Below are 19,910 nucleotides of genomic sequence, written 5' to 3'. Positions count from 1 at the left end.
TCTAATGGGCTCCATATTTCCATCTATGGCACACTTTGGTGATCTCTTGTGTTCTGGTCCCTCTATACCTGCACTACTGTTTCCCAGTGATCTCAACTACCCAACTAAAATTCACACATCTGTTTGTATACCTATGTTTGTTAAATTATACAATTTATTTATGTCCTCTTCTCCATTATTATAGCACATTGATCTAAACAGGTCCCTTGAAGAAGCGCATTTCTGTTAAGCGCGAAACATGTCGGGCCACTACCAGTCCAGCGTCAGCATCTAAGATCTTCAGTGGATTACTTTGCAGGCTTTCTCTAGGAGATAAACTACACACTAATGGTTTAAAGCGGGTGTCCGCACCACATGTTCTGATTTTTATTTTTCTATTTTATATGACCTTTTGAGTTTAAAGTCATTATATTATAACCAGATTTAAATCTTCTATGCTTTAGCCTCTATAATCCCTGTCATACGCTGTGCTGTTCTATGATCTGATGCATACTTCTTGGAGAATGTATATATTTTTTAATTTGTCTAAAAAATATATTTTTGTAATAAATAACATTTTTATATAAAATCCTTTTTTGGTGTTGACCTGTATCTTTACCAACATACAATGCCCGTAAAGTCCATGACTAGCCCATAGTCTATTTTCTTTTTACAAAATTTGTTTAGGACGTGGCATACGTATTACTATTGTGCATCCACATGCGCACTACATGTGAGGATGCTTTTCTCTTTTTGATAATACAGGAGATGGTCAGAGACTGCAGATATAATACAGGAGATGGTCAGAGACTGCAGACATAATACAGGAGGTGGTCAGAGACTGCAGACATACTACAGGAGATGGTCAGAGACTGCAGACATGATACAGGAGATGGTCAGAGACTGACGCTATGGTCTACGGCTGCTTTGCTCTCCTCCTCTGACAGGAGGAGGGAGGGAGGATGGACTTGGGCAGGAAACACATCGGCGGCGGTGGCACAGTCTCTCCTCCTCTGATACGCTCCTGTCAGTTTCCGGCGGAGAGAGCTGCCCCTGGACACAGACAAGAGGAGGAGGAGGCAGAAGGAGAGCACTCTGGCACGTCAGCACCCCCCCACCTCTGTGGGGCCTGGATGCGCTGCACCCCATGCACCTGCCCAGGATCGGCCCTGCTGCCTTGCATACACACGATTGTGAAAAAAATGCTGGAGCAAAGCGTAGTGATGTACAACATGTACAACGGCACTATAAAGGGGAAGTTCCTTTCGAATGTCGCCACCCTTTGTGCTGCTTATGCTAATTTCCCGTCTCATAACTTGCTTCTGAGCATGCACGTTTTTCCCCCCTCGTTAAAGCCTACACACGACCCCTAATATGTGTACAATGTACACCACAACAACAAATCCAAATTTTTTTTGTAGTTCCTCTAAAACAATTATCTTCTTCTTTTTTTTGTCAAGAAGTTGAAAATTAACAGACTTACTGTCAGGATCCACGGGTAATAAAACAGGAAAAGCAAAGACTGCTGTGTTAATGGCAGTGGCAGATTGCATGTCAAACGCGTCATTTTTTTTTCCCCCGGAAGTTCCACTATAAGCGATATTTTTGTATCTCTGTGCATTGGCGTAGCGTGGGGGGGGTGCAAGGGGGCCACCGCCCCGGGCGCAAAAGTTAGTGGGGGTGCTTTCACAAGTGTGGAGAGGAGGGAGCGCCAACAACAGATGGGACATAGTAACATATGCGTGATGTCACCACTCCAGGCTTTACCAGTCATTATCAAGCACGCCACCGCTGTCTCACGCAGTGGATCATGTGACCAGACTGGAGCTAGCTGAAAATAGGCAAGTCCGTGGGTCAGGGGGGGCGCCAATGACTTGCCTGGCCCCAGGCGCTGACAACCCACGCTACGCCACCGTCTCTTCGTATCAATCTTTCCATTTGTTCTCACCATGTTTGATTGAAACTTTTATTTTTTTTCTCTTTTTCAGGCAAACTTTTTTCTTTTTATTAATATTGTTAGAGTATTAGCAACCAAACTAAGAGAGACCAACGCGGGGCGATGCGACACGCGACAGCAGTACAGGTGAGTGTGTGGCGGTCTGCGTTCTCTATCGCGCATGGCGCTCTGATTTGCCGGATACGGATCACTCATCCCACTGTTCTGTATCTTCCAGGAAGCTGCTGAAATCGACGTTGGTGTTGATGCCTCTGTTTGGTGTTCACTATATCGTCTTCATATCTCTGCCGTACACGGAAGTGACGGGGGTGGTGTGGCTCGTACAAATGCACTATGAAATGTTGTTCAACTCTTTCCAGGTATTGTGCTTTTCCCTGAGACTATTTTATTTCTTCACATTTTTATACTGAGTGTACAATGATGGGGGAGGGGGGAGGGGGGGGGGGCATTCTCAGACCGGAAATTACTGTTCATGTGACAAAAAACAGGGGTCTAGATTCACGTAGCTGCGCCCATTCGTACGGCGGCGCAGCATATCGCATTTACGCTACGCCGCCGTGTGCAGTATTCACAAAGCACTTGCTCCGTAAGTTGCGGCGGCGTAGCGTAAATGGGTCTGGCGTAAGCCCACGTAATTCAAATGTGGAAGAGGGGCGTGTTTTATGCTAATGTGATGACCTGACGTGATTGACGTGTTTTACGAACGGCACATGTGCCGTCCGTGGACATATCCCAGTGTGCATTGCTCCCAAGTACACCGCAACGACGTATTGGTTTCAACGTGAACGTAAATTACGTCCAGCCCTATTCGTGAACGACTTACGCAAACGACGTAAAAAATTCAAATTTCGAAGCTGGAACGACATCCATACTTAACATTGGCTGCGCCACCTAATAGCAGGAGCAAGCTTACGTCGAACAAGCCTAACGTAAACGACGTAAATAATTTGCGCCGGCCGTACGTACGTTTGTGACTCGGCGTATCTAGGTAATTTGCATATCCTACGCCGAAAACAACGGAAGCGCCCCTAGCGGCCAACGTAATATTGCACACAATTATACGCCACCGCATTCAAGTTACGTCGGCGGAGGAAGCCTTTTTTTTTAAGCGTATCTGCCTTTGAGAATCGGCGTAACGATACCCCGGCGCAGATTTGAAATTACGGCGGCGTATCTGGAGATACGCCGCCGTAACAGGTACCTGAATCTAGCCCAGGGACAACAACTTACTGCTAGGCATGTGCACAGGGACAGTATACAGTGCCTTGAAAAAGTATTCATACCCCTTGAAATCTTCCACAGTTTCTCATGTTACAGCCAAAAACACAAATGTATTTTATTGGGATTTTATGTGAGAGACACAAAGTGTCACATAATTGTGGAAGGAAAATGATACAAATAAATATGTGAAAAGTGTGGGGGGGAGGGGAGGGACATTTGTATGGCACCCCCGGAGTCAATACTTTGTAGAACCCCCTTTCTCTACAAGTCTTTTTGGGGGGGGGGGGTCTCTATCAGCTTTGCACATCTAGAGAGGAACATTTCTGCCCATTCTTCTTCTTTGTAAAATATCTCAAGCTCTGTCAGATTGGATGGAGAGCGTCTGTGATCAGCAATTTTCAAGTCTTGCCACAGATTCTCAATGGGATTTAGGTCTGGACTGTGACTGGGCCATTCTAACACATGAATAGTGTGAAGGATATGTCAGTGTAAATCTCCCTGCTTGGTTAAATTGTGGGTTAGAGGTAAAATGGATTCATGTGTTACAAGCTATTGACATGTTAATGACCCGTCTGCAGCTAGCTCCTTATTTCAAAGGGATGTTAAACCTGTATACTGTGATTAGAGGTGACTCATGTTATGTATTCTGATTGCTTCATTATGCGGTGCCAGGCTGCCCAGCTAATGTGTTCTGTACACCTTGTAATTAACTTCCCTGATGTCATTATTTAAAGAAAATGTGTCTCAGGTCGGCTTCGAATTGTCTGGCTATATTCTGTATGAGAAACTCCAGAGTGGGTGAAAAGGGGGTGGAGCTCCCATTGTTCCTTGATTAAGGATTTAGCTTGTAAAACTGTATTTATAACCAGCAGCAAGCTGCCAATAAATCAGTCTTGGTTCCAGCATTCAGTCTTGACTCATGTGTGATGATCCTGTGATGTTCTTGTATGGAGAGGAGGGAATGCTTGACGGGGATATCATACCGATACCGTCACAAATAGGCTTCGATCTAATCCATTCCATTGTAGCTCTGGCTGTACTTTAGGGTCGTTGTCCTGCTGGAAGGTGAACCTCCCCCCGGTCTCAAGTCTTTTGCAGACTCTATCAGGTTTTCTTAAGATTGTCCTGTATTTGTCTCCATCCATCTTCCCATCAACTCTGACCAGCTTCCCTGTCCCTGCTGAAGAAAAGCATCCCCACCACATGATGCTGCCACCACCATGTTTCACAGTGGGGATGGTGTGTTCAGGGTGATGTGCAGTGTTAGTTTCCCCCACACATAGTGTTTTGTTTTTAGGCCAAAAAGCTACATTTTGGTGGCATGTGACCAGAGCACCTTCTTCCACATGTTTGCTGTGTCCCCCACATGGCTTCTCACAAACTGCAAACAGGACTTCTTATGTCTTTCTTTCTCCAATGTCTTTCTTCTTGTCACTCTTCCATAAAGGGCAGATTTGTGGAGAGACCACTAATAGTTGTCGTGTGGACAGATTCTCCCCCCTGAGCTGTGGATCTCTGCAGCTCCTCCAGAGTTACCATGGGGCCTCTTGACTGCTTCTCTGATGAACGCTCTCCTTGCCCGGCCCGGTCAGTTTAGGGGGACGGCCATGTCTTGGTAGGTTTGCAGCTGTGCCATACTCCTTCCATTTTCCGATGATAAATTGAACAGAAGCTCCGTGAGATCTTCAAAGCTTGGGAGATTTTTTTATGACCTAACCCTGCTTTATACTTTATACCCCCCCCCCCCCCCACACTTTTCACATATTTATTTGTATAATTTATCATTTTCCTTCCACTTCACAATTATGTGACACTTTGTGTTGGTCTCTCACATAAAATCCCAATAAAATACATTTACGTTTTTGGCTGTAACATGAGAAAATTTGGAAAATGTCAAGGGGTATGAATACTTTTTCAAGGCTCTGTATATTTGTATCCATACATCTCTGATTGTGGGCTCAGCTCTAAACAATCCCCATTGTGCCGTTACAGCCCCCCCAACCCGGGATCAGAACCGGCCACCTGTCCGACATTACCAGCAATAATAGTATAGAATTACTGCGCTCCGTGTTTATAATAATACCGATCTGGGAGAGTGACTGATCGGCACCGCAGCACCCCTCAATTACAGAACAATGGCTGCCGATCGGGGGGGGGGGGGGCGGAGGGATCCCACCAATAATGTGCAGCAAATGCCGCTACTGAGCGTCAAATAACCCAATTGCTTGCTGACAGCTCAGCGTAGAATTGTTGTCTTTGTTTCCACATCACCCACTCTCCTGATCTGTATGCAAAGCCAGGCTAATAAAAAACGACAAAAAAAGCTACAATTACAAATACAAAAAATTCAATAAATAAAACAAATTCATCTGGAAAGTATTCACAGCGCTTCACTTTTTTCACATTTTGCTACGTTACAGCCTTATTCCAAAATGGATTCAATTCAATCCCCCATAATGACAACGAGAAAGAAGTTTGTGTAAAATCTTTGCAAGTTTATCCAAAATAAAGAAAAATGAAAAAAATGTACATAAGTATCACAGGCTCCTCCCATGTACATAAGTATCACAGGCTCCTCCCATGTACATAAGTATCACAGGCTCCTCCCATGTACATAAGTATCACAGGCTCCTCCCATGTACATAAGTATCACAGGCTCCTCCCATGTACATAAGTATCACAGGCTCCTCCCAGGTACATAAGTATCACAGGCTCCTCCCATGTACATAAGTATCACAGGCTCCTCCCATGTACATAAGTATCACAGGCTCCTCCCATGTACATAAGTATCACAGGCTCCTCCCATGTACATACGTATCACAGACTCCTCCCATGTACATAAGTATCACAGGCACCTTCCATGTACATAGGTATCACAGGCTCCTCCCATGTACATAAGTATCACAGGCTCCTCCCAGGTACATAAGTATCACAGGCTCCTCCCATGTACATAAGTATCACAGGCTCCTCCCATGTACATAAGTATCACAGGCTCCTCCCATGTACATAAGTATCACAGGCTCCTCTTGAGGCTGTAATTGGTGCCAAAGGAGCTTCACCAAAGTATTGAACAAAGGCTGTGATACTTATGTACATGGGAGGAGCCTGTGAAACCTATGTACATGGGAGGAGCCTGTGATACGTATGTACATGGGAGGAGCCTGTGATACTTATGTACATGGGAGGAGCCTGTGATACTTATGTACATGGGAGGAGCCTGTGATACTTATGTACATGGGAGGAGCCTGTGATACTTATGTACATGGGAGGAGCCTGTGATACTTATGTACATGGGAGGAGCCTGTGATACTTATGTACATGGGAGGAGCCTGTGATACTTATGTACATGGGAGGAGCCTGTGATACTTATGTACATGGGAGGAGCCTGTGATACTTATGTACATGGGAGGAGTCTGTGATACTTGTGTACATGGGAGGAGCCTGTGATACTTGTGTACATGGGAGGAGCCTGTGATACTTATGTACATGGGAGGAGTCTGTAATATTTATGAATTTTGAGGGAAATAATTCATTGAATTCATTTTGGAATAAGGTTGTAACATAACATAACATAATGTGGAAACTGTGAATACTTTCTGGATGCTCTGTATACTGCTATAATGCCACTCCTCTGAAAAGCAATCCATGTAATCGCAACAATGTGTTTAATGTGTGTATTTCCTATGATTGTCAGCTCCATCTAGTGGCCATTATGTGGTATTTTCCTGAGATATAGGAAAATATATATATATAGGAAAGTACTGCATTGTGACCACTAGATGGAGACATTCACACAGTATAGTGTCGCGGCAGAGATTCAAATCCAGGACCGCAGTTCTGCTGGACATAGGTGCTAAATGAGTTGGAATCCACACCTTGAAAATGTATCAGAAAAACAAAATGTAACAGTCGCCCGGGATTGTTTACAGCTAATTATAACGTTTGCTATAACGAGTCTGAATGACTCACGCAATCTGGTCACAACGCAGTCAGCGCTTTCCGAGTCGTCTGCAAAAATTCTGTCTCGGTCTCCAGGATGAGTCAGGAAGAGCCGATCCGGTGGCCATGATGTAGTCGGCTCTGCCCGGGGTCGTCGTAAAAAAAATTGCGGAACGAAACGAATTGTCCCGGATAAATCCGACAATTTGTCCCCGGGATTTATTGAAGAGGTTCCAATGAGACGAGCGGATCAATGACCGAGATTGGACTCGCCCCCGTGCATTTTGTCGGGTGAATTAGATCAGTTGGCGGCTTTTCGTGCCCGTTTTTTTTTAATCTGATTACATATTTGGAAAAACACATTCCCCGACGTGTGAGCTCTGATTTTTTTTATTTTAATTTTTTTTAATAATTTTTTATTTGTTTGTAATTCCTTTATTTGTATTTTTCAAAGAAATCTGCTTTTAACCACTTCAGCCCCGGAAGAATTTCGGCACTGCGTCGCTTCAACTGCCAATTGCGCGGTCGTGCGACGTGGCATCCAAACAAAATTGACGTTCCTTTTTTTCCCCACAAATAGAGCTTTCTTTTGGTGGTATTTGATCACCTCTGAGGTTTTTATTTTTTGCGCTATAAACAAAAAAAGAGCGACAATTTTGAAAAAAACAAACCAATAGGCCAGATTCATAAAAGAGATACGACGGCGTATCTCCTAAAACGCAGTCGTATCGCTGAGATATGATTGTCGTATCTATGCGGCTGATTCATAGAATCAGGTTACGCATAGATAGCCCTAAGATCCGACAGGTGTAAGTGACTTACACCATCGGATCTTAGGCTGCAATTCTAGGCTGGCCGCTAGGTGGCGATTCCATTGCGGTCGGCGTAGAATATGCAAATGACTAGTTACGCCGATTCACGAACGTACGATTTGCCCGTCGCTGTAAATTTACGTTGTTTCCGTAGAGATGAGCGGCGTAAAACTAAACCTGCCCTCTAGGTGATCTGGCCAATGTTAAGTATGGCCGTCGTTCCCGCGTCGAAATTTGAAATTTCACGTCGTTTGCGTAAGTCGTCCGTGAATGGCGCTGGACGCCATTTACGTTAACGTCGAAACCAATGACGTCCTTGCGACGTCATTTAGAGCAATGCACGTCGGGAAATTTTAGGGACGGAGCATGCGCAGTACGTTCGGCGCGGGAACGCGCTTAATTTAAATGGTCCTGCCCCATTTGAATTAGGCGGGCTTGCGCCGGGCGGATTTACGCTACGTCGCCGCAAGTTTACAGGCAAGTGCTTTGTGAATCAAGCACTTACGCTGAAAACTTGCGGCGGTGTAACGTAAATGTAATACGTTACGCCGCCACAGCGTAGGGCGATTCTACCTAAATCTGGCCCAATATGTTTTACTTTTTGCTATAATAAATATCCACAATTAAAAAAATAAAAAGTTTTTTTCCTCAGTTTAGGCCGATACGTATTCTTCTACATATTTTTTTTTTTATCATTTTTATTTTAATATTATTATAATATCGGACACTTTTGACGCTATTTTGGGACCTATAAAAATGCACAGATTACTTTATAAATGTCACTGGCAGGGAAGGGGTTAACCACTAGGGGGCGATCAAGGGGTTAATTGTGTGTCCTAGGGAGTGATTCTAACTGTGGTGGGAGGGGACTGATGAGGGGAGGAGACTGATTGGTATTCCTATATACAAGTTCTCATCTACACGGACAGGACGTGGATCTGTGTGTTTACACACACAGATCCACATCCACACCGGTACCCGGGCACGCGCATCGGGTACCGAGCGATGCGGCGGGAGCATGCGCGCTCTCTACAATGCCGGGAAGCCGAGGACGTCATATGACGGCCGCCCGGAGGGACAAAGAGTTTCTGCGGCCATCATGTTACAATAGGGCGGATGTGAAGTGGCCGCATAGGGTGCCGAGCGATGCGGCGGGAGTGTGCGTGCTCTCTACAATGCCGGGAAGCCGAGAACATCATATGACAGCCGCCCGGGGGGACAAAGGGTGGCATCGTGGCTGCCGGGCACGCGCATCGGGTTCCGAACGATTTGGCAGGAGCGTGTGCACTCTCTACAATGCCGGGAAGCCGAGAACGTCATATGACGGCCACCCGGCCATCATGTTACAATAGGGTGGATGTGAAGTGGCCGCATCGGGTCCCGAGCGATGCGGCGGGAGCGTGCACGCTCTCTACAATGTCGGGAAGCCGAGAACGTCATATGACGGCCGCCCGGAGGGAGAAAGGGTTCCTGCGGCCGTGCCCTGCGGACATCGTGGCTGCCGGGCACACGCTTTGGGTCCCGAGCAATGCGGCGGGAGCGTGCACGCTCTCTACAATGCCGGGAAGCCAAGAACGTCATATGACGGCTGCCCGGAGGGACAAAGGATTCCTGTGGCCATCATGTTACAATAGGGTGGATGTGAAGTGATTAACAGTCAAGGTATACACTAGTGACAGATAACAGAATCAAGTAGAAAAAAAGGGGTCACACAATCAGAGTGTAGCACCCTGGAGTTTGGGCAGGGTTACTCCTAAATTTACCAGCCAGGAGCAACAACTTTGGCTAATTGTTAGGGATCGATTGATTTCTCCCTAAGTCTGGCATTGCTGCACTTTTCTGTTCTGCCGCTAGGTGGCCGGGTAGCTGGTGACATTAGATACGAGAAGGGCAGTGCAAGGACAGGTTAGGAGTATGTGGGGCATCTCAGCCAATGGGGAAGGGTTTTCTTGAATCCCTTGGCCTGCTGGGAGAACCTATCTATTTGGGTGGAGTCAGGTGATCGGGGGTTCAGTGCCACCTGGACGGCTGTCTGGGGAGGACAATTTGTTGTGATGCCCAAGCTGCTAGGTCAGGGATTGGGCCTATCCCGGGCACATCTGGCTTCTAGGCTGTCTGAGGGTCTATCCAGAAGCAAGAGAGCAGCACAGGGTTGGGATTGGCCCCCCTCAAAATCCATACCAGACCCTAATCCAAGGATGCAGGAAAGTGGGGGGGCGCTCACTCCTGAACCATGCCAGTCCATGTACCCCTCAACATTTGGGGGGTGCTTTGGGGCAAGGGGGCTCTGCCCCCCCCCCACACCACAAAGCACCTTGTTTCCGTGTTGATGGGGAAAAGGGCCTCCTCCCCACAACCCCGGGCACATCTGGCTTCTAGGCTGTCTGAGGGTCTATCCAGAAGCAAGAGAGCAGCACAGGGTTGGGATTGCTGCTTGCAGTCCAACCAGAAGTGCCGGTTCTGCCGGCCGGAGAGCCTGCTGTGGTCGGGGGTAGAGGGAAAGCTGTCGCCGCTAAGGGACCATCCGCCTTATTACCAGGGACCACAGTGAGTAGCTGAAACAAGTACCAGAACAGTATTCTCACCAACCGGTGAAGAATCGGGAAACTTCTGTGGGTATCAAGTCAGGGATCCAACCACCGGAGGTGATGCTTGCAGAGCAGGCTTGTGTGTCAAGCCAGGGACCAAGCGGGCCAGGGACCAAGCGGGCCAGCGAGGGTGTACCTTGAGGAGTATCTTGAGTGCCAAGCCAGGGGCCCAGCCACCGGAGAGCAGCCTTGTGTGTCAAGCTAGGGCCCGAGCAGGCCAGTGGGGCGACGCTTGAGGAGTATCTTGAGTGCCAACCTAGGGATCCAGCAGGGAAGCGGGCGGACGCTTGAGGAAGATACCACTGTGAAGATTGGAGGATCTCACGGGATTCAGTGGCAGTAAATCATCTAGTCTAGTGAGAGAGATTGGGCCCTTTGAGTCTCATGTGGATTTTAAGGGGATCCCTCTCTTAAGTCTGGAATGAATTTTGAGATGAATTCCCGCACCAATTTTTTTAAAAAATGGCATGTGGCCCCCCTCAAAATCCATACCAGACCCTAATCCAAGGATGCAGGAAAGTGGGGGGCGCTCACTCCTGAACCATACCAGTCCACGTACCCCTCAACATTTGGGGGGTGCTTTGGGGCAAGGGGGGCTCTGCCCCCCCCCCACACCACAAAGCACCTTGTTTCCATGTTGAATGAATGAATGAATGAAAAACTTATATAGCGCGGCACATGCGAACTGAATCGCCTCTGGGCGCTTGATGTTTCGTGTCTCATGACATCAAAAGAGCAGAGTTTTAATCCGTCTTCTGAAAGTCAGGTGGTTTTCCTCCAACCGAATGCTGGTTGGTAAAGCGTTCCATAGTCTCGGACCTTGAAAAGCAAACCTTCTTTCTCCTTTGGACTTGTATTTGGTTTTTGGCACCTTGACCAGATTTTGGTCAGTGGTGTTGATGGGGGAAAAGGGCCTCCTCCCCACAACCCTGGGCGGTGGTTGTGGGAGTCTGCAGGCAGGGGGCTTATCGGAATCTGGTTCCCAAAGGGCCTGGTATGGATTTGGGCGGGACGCCCACGCCATTATTTTTCTATTGCTGGCAAAGCCTACTGACAGCTGATGACTCATCTGTTGTTAACCGCTTTCCGACCGCCGCACGCCGATATATACGTTGGCAGAATGGCATGGGCAGACAAATGGGTGTACCTGTACATCCCTTTGAATCTGCCACCTATCGGGCACACGCATGCCCGCCGCATGCCTCGGAAGTGTGCTCGCCGGTTCCCTGAACTCGATGTTCGCCAGTGGCCCGTGATTATGGTGTGGAGAGCAGAACGGGGAGATGTCTATGTAAACAAGGCATTTCCCTGTTCTGCCTAGTGACATGTCAGGGATCTCCTGCTCCCTGTGACCGGGAGCAGTGATCGCTGCCATGTCAGTGGTAGTCCATCCCCCCCACAGTTAGAATCACTCCCTAGGACACACTTAACCCCTTGATCGCCCCCTAGTGTTTAACCCCTTCCCTGCCAGTGTCATTTACACAACAATCAGTGGCTATTTTTAGCACTGATCGCTGTATAAATGACAATGGTCCCAAAATAGCGTCAAAAGTGTGCGATGTGTCCGCCGTAATTTCGCAGTTCCAATAAAAATCGCAGATTGCCACCATTACTAGTAAAAAAAAAAAAATGCCATAAAACTTCCCCCTATTCTGTAGGTGCTATAACTTTTGCGCAAACCAATCAACAAACGCTTATTGCGTTTTTTTTTTTACCTTCCTCTGGATCAACTGTGGGTATAGGATTGTGTATATGAAGGTTTTCCATCTGTGTGTTTTTTTTTTTTAATTGGTTGAACTAGATGGACTGGTGTAACTATGTATGTATGTAACTATGTAACAATGTATACAGCTGGAAAGGGATACAAAGCAATCAAAGAGCACTTAGGCATTCATCAGTCAACAAATTGTCTACCGTATTTATGTATTCACTTCAATCCTCCAATCACGTGACGAGCAAATTCCTGTTTCTTTTCAATGTATCATTCTAGGCAGAATATGTGTGAAAATTCTCAGCTCCTTTATCCAATCAGTAGACATGTGCACTGCCCGAAAAATTTGTTGGCTTTCGTTTCGTTTCATACCTCTTTTTTTGGGGGGGGGGGGGGGATTCTAAAATTAAAAAAAAAAATGTTAATTCCTAAATTCGTAAATTAGAAAAATTCGTAAATTCGCAAATTTGAAAATTCAGTATTCGTAAATTCGTAAATTTGAAAATTCTGAATTCGTAAATTCGAAAATAAGAAAGGAAAATCCAAAAATTAGAAAGAATGAAAATCAAAAAATTCTAAAATAATAACTAACTAACTAACTAACAATAACTTTTAAATTATAGGTATTGGAATTTCCTTTCAAATTTGGCTGTAAGTGAACGTAACGAATACAAAATGTATCTGAAGTTACGAATTATCCGAAACAAAGAATGCCGCCTCTAAACAAATGGAACGAAATGAAATAATAATAAATTAATAATTATTATTGTTGTTCTTTATTATTATTAATTTGTTATATTTCATTAGTTTAGATGCAGCATTCGTTATTTCAGATAATTCGTAACTTCGGATAAATTCGTATTCGTTATGTTCACCAGCAGCCTAATTTGAAAGGAAATTCCAATACCTATAATTTAATAGTTAGTAATAGTCAGGGCTTTTTTTCTCAGAGAACAGGTGCAGGAGCTCCCTACTTCCCGAGTCACCTGTTGTGTCCACCCCCTACCCACCTCCGAGCACCATTCGTTGGTTCCACTCCCTACCCACCTCCGAGCACCATTCCTTGGTTCCACTCCCTACCCACCTCCGAGCACCATTCGTTGGTTCCACTCCCTACCCATCTCCGAGCACCATTCCTATTTTCCACTCCCTACCCATCATTCCTTGGTTCCTCTCCCTACCAACCTCCGAGCACAATTCCTTGGTTCCACTCCCTACCCATCATTCCTTGGTTCCACTCCCTACCAACCTCCGAGCACCATTCCTTGGTTCCACTCCCTACCCATCATTCCTTGGTTCCACTCCCTACCAACCTCCCAGCACAATTCCTTGGTTCCACCCCCTACCCACCTCCGAGCACCATTCGTTGGTTCCACCCCCTACCTACCTCTGAGCACCATTCCTTGGTTCCACTCCCTACTCATCATTCCTTGGTTCCACTCCCTACCAACCTCCGAGCACAATTCCTTGGTTCCACTTCCTACCCACCTCCAAGCACCATTCCTTGGTTCCACTCCCTACCCATCATTCCTTGGTTCCACTCCCTACCCACCTCCAAGCACCATTCCTTGGTTCCACTCCCTACCCATCATTCCTTGGTTCCACTCCCTACCAACCTCCGAGCACCATTCCTTGGTTCCACTCCCTACCCATCATTCCTTGGTTCCACTCCCTACCAACCTCCGAGCACAATTTCTTGGTTCCACTCTCTGCCAACCTCCGAACACCATTCTTTTGTTCCACTCCCTACCCTCCTCTGAGCACTATTCCCTGGTTCCACTCCCTACCAACCTCTGAGCACCATTCCTTGGTTCCACCCCTACCTACCTCTGAGCACCATTCCTTGGTTCCACTCCCTACCCACCTCTGAGCACCATTTCTTGGTTCCACCCCCTACCCACCTCTGAGCACCATTTCTTGGTTCCACTCCCTACCCACCTCTTAGCACCATTTCTTGGTTCCACCCCCTACCCACCTCTGAGCACCATTTCTTGGTTCCACCCCCTACCCACCTCTTTGTGTATCAATTTGTGGTGCTAAGTAATTTGTATATGTTAGGAAGTAAAATAGATCCCCCTGTAGCCAGCAACAATGGAGCTCCCCCAGCAACAATGGACTTTGAACAGCTAGCAACAATAGACCCCTCCCTCAACAGTTGATGTCTCCCAGCAACGATTCTCTCCCAGTAGCATAAGTGCCCCCCCCAGAAACAATAGATCCCTTACAGCGACAACTGACCTCCCCAGCAACAATAGACCCTCCCCCTGTAAAAATAGATCCCCTCCAGCAACAATAGATCCCCCAGCAACCAGCATTAATAGACCCTCCAGCAGGGCTGGACTGGGACAAAAATTTGGCCCTGGACTTCATCTAGACTGGCCCACTTTGCCAGGTCTCTCCCACGGCGACCGGACAACTCCCGCACCCCCCCAGCCACCCAAGCCCCCTCTCCCCCTTCACTAGCCACTATCCGTTTTACTTTATTAGAGTAGAACGGCTGGTACTGGTACTCTTATAGGCAGTACCAGTGGGGAAGCTAGACATTATTTCACCCGGGGCAAAGAATAAGTTTGGTGCCCTCCCTTATGGGACAAGATTAGGCAGAAGTGAGAAACTCCCAGGCCATAGCTGTTGAGTCAGCTGTCTGTCCCCTCCCCCATGCTCCTCTGTCGTCGTCCCTGCTCCTCCCACTGCTTCTCTGTTCCCCCTAGGTGAGCGCTGAGGGGAGGGAGAGGAGGTGAGCGCTGCGGGGAGGGAGAGACAGAGGAGCGGAGGTGGGCGGCAGTCCACTGTCACTGAAGCCGGCCCACTGAGCCATCGGCCCACCGGGAAACTCCCTGTAGTCCCAATGGCCAGTCCATCCCTGCCCTCCAGTAGACCCCAGCACCACTTGCCATTACGTACATTCAGAGCTGGAGGTGCCAGAACTGCGTTCCCCCGCGTTCCTGCTGAAAAAAAGCCCTGGTAATAGTTAAGTTACTATTAGTTACTATTCAAGATTCTTTGAATTTTCAGATTTTTGTTATTCTTTTCTGATTTTCGTTCTTTTGAATTTTCGTATTTTCATTCTTATTTTCGAAATTTCCAAATTTCTGAATTTCAAATTCACGAATACTTCTATTAAATTCGGAAATTCAAAAATTTGAAAATTTGGAAATTCTGAAAAATGTGGATATTCGGAATTAACGAATTTATCTAAATTTGTTTAAAAAAAGGAATTTGGAACTATACGAATTGCACATGTCTACCAATCAGCCTCCATATCCCTCGTCTTGTCCGCCTGTTATATGGAAATATTTCTACATCTGGATTGTTATTTGAATATTTCCTTTTTTTTTGCAGGGATTTTTTGTTGCTATTATATACTGCTTCTGTAATGGGGAGGTAAGTAATCATTGTAATTCGGAGGGATAGAAGATGGGGTTGGGGGAGGGGAGGTGATATTGGCACTTTAGCGCTGTAATCCCCGCAGGACGCCTCCCCCAACGTGAGATTTTATAATGACTTGTGAGGTTTGATATCAGGAATTCACCTTGGGTTGAATGTTTAGGGGGGATCTCAAATCGTCTCTTGATCTCCTCATTGGTCATTATTCCTCCCAATGGCACCAACGATGTGGCAAAATTCCTTACATTGGCACCAATGATGGGGCACTATTCTTCCCAATAACACTACTAATGGGGGGGGGGCACTATTCCTCCCACTGATACCAATGATGGGGGACTGTTCTTCCCACTAATCCCAACAAAGAGGCACCATTCCTTCCATTAACATCAATGATGGGCACTATTCCCCCCACTAAAGCAATGATGGGGCATTATCCCCCCCCCCCCATTGACAGGCACTATTTCCCAGATGACACCAACAATGTGCAAAGTTCCTCGCATTGACACCAATGATGGGGCATTGTTCCTCCCACTGACACCAATGATGGGGCACTATTCCTCCCACTGACACCAATGATGGGACACTATTCCTCCCACTGAAGCAAAGATGGGGCACTTCTCATCCCACTGACACCAATGTTGGGGCATAATTCCTCCCACTAACACCAATGATGAGGGACTGTTCTTCTCACTAATACCAACAAAGAGGTACCATTCCTTCCACTGACACCAATGATAGGGCACTATTCCTCCCAATGAGACCAACATTGGGGCACTATTCCTCCCACTAAAGCAAAGATGGGGCACTATTCCTCCCACTGACACCAACAATGGGACATTATTCCTCCCACTGACACCAACGATGGGGCACTATTCCTCCCACTGATACCAATGTGGAGGCACTATCCCCCCCCTGATGACACCAATGATGGGACATTATTCCTCCCTCTGAAACCAACGATGGGGCACTAGTCCACCCACTAATACCAGTAATTTTTTTACTCCCACTGGCCACAGTCGGGCATCCCTGAAGTCTGAAGGACAGTAAACTGGCCCTTTATTAAAAAAGTTTGGAGACCCCTGCTTAAGATGAACGGTTGGTGCTCTGTTCTTAGGTTTCATGTGGATTTTTCAATCCCGGTGGCCCCTATCTTCTTGGTAGACCCCCGACCTTGTTGTGGAGCTGCCAAGGCCATTCCATCGAGTCTCACTTCTAGTTTTTGTATGATGGGTGGGATATCAAAGTCCATCACCTCACCTCTACTTTGTCAAGAACAGTTATGTCAGTGTAGGCAAAGATAAGCAAAGGTAAGCTGAGATAGGCAAAGATAGGCAAAGATAGGATGAGATAGGTAAAGCTAGGAAGAGATAGGCAAAGCTAGGAAGAGATAGGCAAAGCTTGGATGAGATAGGCAAAGCTAGGATGAGATAGGCAAAGCTAGGATGAGATAGGCAGAGATAGGCAGATATAGGCAAAGATAGGCAAAGATAGGATGAGATAGGCAAAGATAGATGAGATGGGCAAAGATAGGAAAAGATAGGCAAAGATAAGCAGAGATAGGCAGAGATAGGAAGAGATAGGCAGAGATAGGCAGAGATAGGAAGAGATAGGCAGAGATAGGAAGAGATAGGCAAAGATAGGATGAGATAGGCAAAGATAGGAAGAGATAGGCAAAGATAAGCAGAGATAGGCAAATATAGGATGACATAGGCAAATATAGGATGAGATAGGCAAAGATAGGAAGAGATAGGCAAAGATAAGCAGAGATAGGCAAAGATAAGCAGAGATAGGCAGAGATAGGATGAGATAGGCAAAGATAAGCAGAGATAGGCAGAGATAGGCAGAGATAGGCAGAGATAGGCAAAGATAGGCAAAGATAGGCAGAGATAGGCCATAGGAAGAGATAGGCAAAGCTAGGAAGAGATAGGCAAAGCTAGGAAGAGATAGGCAAAGCTAGGAAGAGATAGGCAAAGATAGGATGAGATAGGCAAAGCTAGGATGAGATAGGCAGATATAGGCAAAGATAGACAGAGATAGGCAAAGATAGGATGAGATAGGCAAAGATAGATAAGATGGGCAAAGATAGGAAAAGATAGGCAAAGATAAGCAGAGATAGGCAGAGATAGGAAGAGATAGGCAAAGATAGGATGAGATAGGCAAAGATAGGATGAGATAGGCAAAGATAGGATGAGATAGGCAAAGATAGGAAGAGATAGGCAAAGATAGGAAGAGATAGGCAAAGATAAGCAGAGATAGGCAAAGATAAGCAGAGATAGGCAAATATAGGATGAGATAGGCAAATATAGGATGAGATAGGCAAAGATAGGAAGAGATAGGCAAAGATAAGCAGAGATAGGCAAAGATAAGCAGAGATAGGCAAAGATAAGCAGAGATAGGCAAAGATAAGCAGAGATAGGCAAAGATAATCAGAGATAGGCAAAGATAATCAGAGATAGGCAGAGATAGGATGAGATGGGCAGAGATAGACAGATATAGACAGATATAGGCAGAGATAGGCAGATATAGGCAGAGATAGGCAAAGATAGGCAGAGATAGGCAGAGATAGGATGAGATAGGCAAAGCTAGGAAGAGATAGGCAAAGATAGGATGAGATAGGCAAAGATAGGAAGAGATAGGCATATATAAGAAGAGATAGGCAATGATAGGCAGAGATAGGCAGGCCCAGTTCAGCCCACGGTTCCTCTTCAATTGGCTACATTTTCTCTTCCAGGTACAAGCAGAAATTAAGAAATCTTGGAGCAGGTGGACCCTGGCACTCGATTTTAAGAGGAAAGCCAGAAGCGGAAGCACAACCTACTCTTACGGACCTATGGTCTCCCATACGAGTGTTACCAACGTCACCACAAGGGGACCCTTGGCCTTACACCTCAACACCAGATTCGTGTCCGCAGCCCTGAACGGCCACAGGAACTTACCGGGCTACGTAAAAAACGGCTCGATCTCCGAAAACTCTATACCGTCCTCGGGACCTGAGCAGTATAACAAAGACGAGGATTACCTCAACGGCTCCGGAGTCTACGACGCCGAAAGGCCCGCGGCGGAAGTTGTAGAAGAAGAAGAGAGAGAGACCGTTATGTAAATATTTTCATGACCGTCCAAAGTTTTCACACCCCTAAGAGGAGGGAAAAAATCGAACATTTCGCGGGGCAAAGACTTAAAGGAAAAAAGCCCCAGATCTGAGGTTAAAGTGGATCACTCACCTCCTTCTATTTCCGGGTCAAGAATACATCTATATAAATATATATATATATTGCACCAATTGTTTTGGTGAATGATAAAAAAAAATTATCACAATTTTGTCCGTCCTAACCGATTTCTCCAAATCACCAGAGCACAAAACATTAGTAATTTTGTGCATTTAATTTTTTTTTTTTTTTTACAATGTACCAGTTTGTTTTATTTTTTGATGCTTTGTATAATTTCTTTTATATATATTTTATTTTTTATTGTTATAAATATTTTTTTTGTTTTTATTATTTGCAAGACACTTATTTATCAATCCTCTATGTTAGAGATGTGGATTTAAAAAAAATATTGTAATTACATTTTCTAGGAGACACAAAACGTGAATGGCAAATTATGCATGTGAAAGAGATAATTATTCAGCCATTTACAAAAGTTCAGGTCTGACTTTTACATTTTTTACTCAGAGATTTTATTTATCAGAATATGCATCTCCGGTACAGTACCTGGTTTATTATTATTGACAATTATTTAACATAATTGTTGTTTTTTTTTTTTTATGTCAAGATATGTCACCTCAGTTAATAGGAGTTGAAAATTGCTAAAGGAAAAAAATATACATTAGCTGAAAATAAAATTTTAACATTTTCACCTCCTTAATTGAAAGGCTCGGAAAAAAAAAAAGCTTTAAAAGATCAGAAAAAAATACATTAGCTGAAAATACAATTTTTAAAATTTACCCTCCTTAATTGAAAGTCTTGGGAAAAAAAAGCTTTAAAAGATCAGAAAAAAACATACATTAGTTGAAAATAAAATTTCAACATTTTCCCCTCCTTAATTGAAAGGCTCGGAAAAAAAATCTTTAAGAGATTAGAAAAAAATATACATTAGCTGAAAATAAAATTTAAAAAATGTCCCCACCTTAATTGAAAGGCTTGGAAAAAAAATCTTTAAAAGATCAGAAAAAAAACTATACAGTACATTCAGAAAAAAAACTATACATTAGCTGAAAATAAAATTTTAACATTTTCCCCTCCTTAATTGAAAGGCTTGGGGAAAAAAAGCTTTAAAAGATCAGAAAAAAAATATACATTAGCTGAAAATAAAATTTA

General features: G+C 45.3%; 1 protein-coding gene across 1 annotated transcript in view; it reads left to right on the top strand.

The window, feature by feature from the left end:
* PTH1R (parathyroid hormone 1 receptor) overlaps positions 1-19,014 on the top strand; it is a 439,604-nt gene extending 420,590 nt beyond the window's left edge. Inside the window, exons 10-13 of the mRNA XM_040355213.1 lie at positions 1,968-2,062; positions 2,154-2,295; positions 15,550-15,591; positions 18,326-19,014. Of these exons, the coding sequence (XP_040211147.1) occupies positions 1,968-2,062; positions 2,154-2,295; positions 15,550-15,591; positions 18,326-18,694 (648 nt within the window). The 3' untranslated portion in view covers positions 18,695-19,014. The remainder of the gene's footprint in view (positions 1-1,967; positions 2,063-2,153; positions 2,296-15,549; positions 15,592-18,325) is intronic.
* Positions 19,015-19,910: the final 896 nt, after the last annotated feature.

The sequence above is a fragment of the Rana temporaria genome, chromosome 5, assembly GCF_905171775.1.
Source record: "Rana temporaria chromosome 5, aRanTem1.1, whole genome shotgun sequence".
Lineage (NCBI taxonomy): Eukaryota > Metazoa > Chordata > Amphibia > Anura > Ranidae > Rana > Rana temporaria.
The sequence above is the reverse complement of the archived record's forward strand: the minus strand, read 5'-3'. Positions and strand labels throughout refer to the sequence as shown.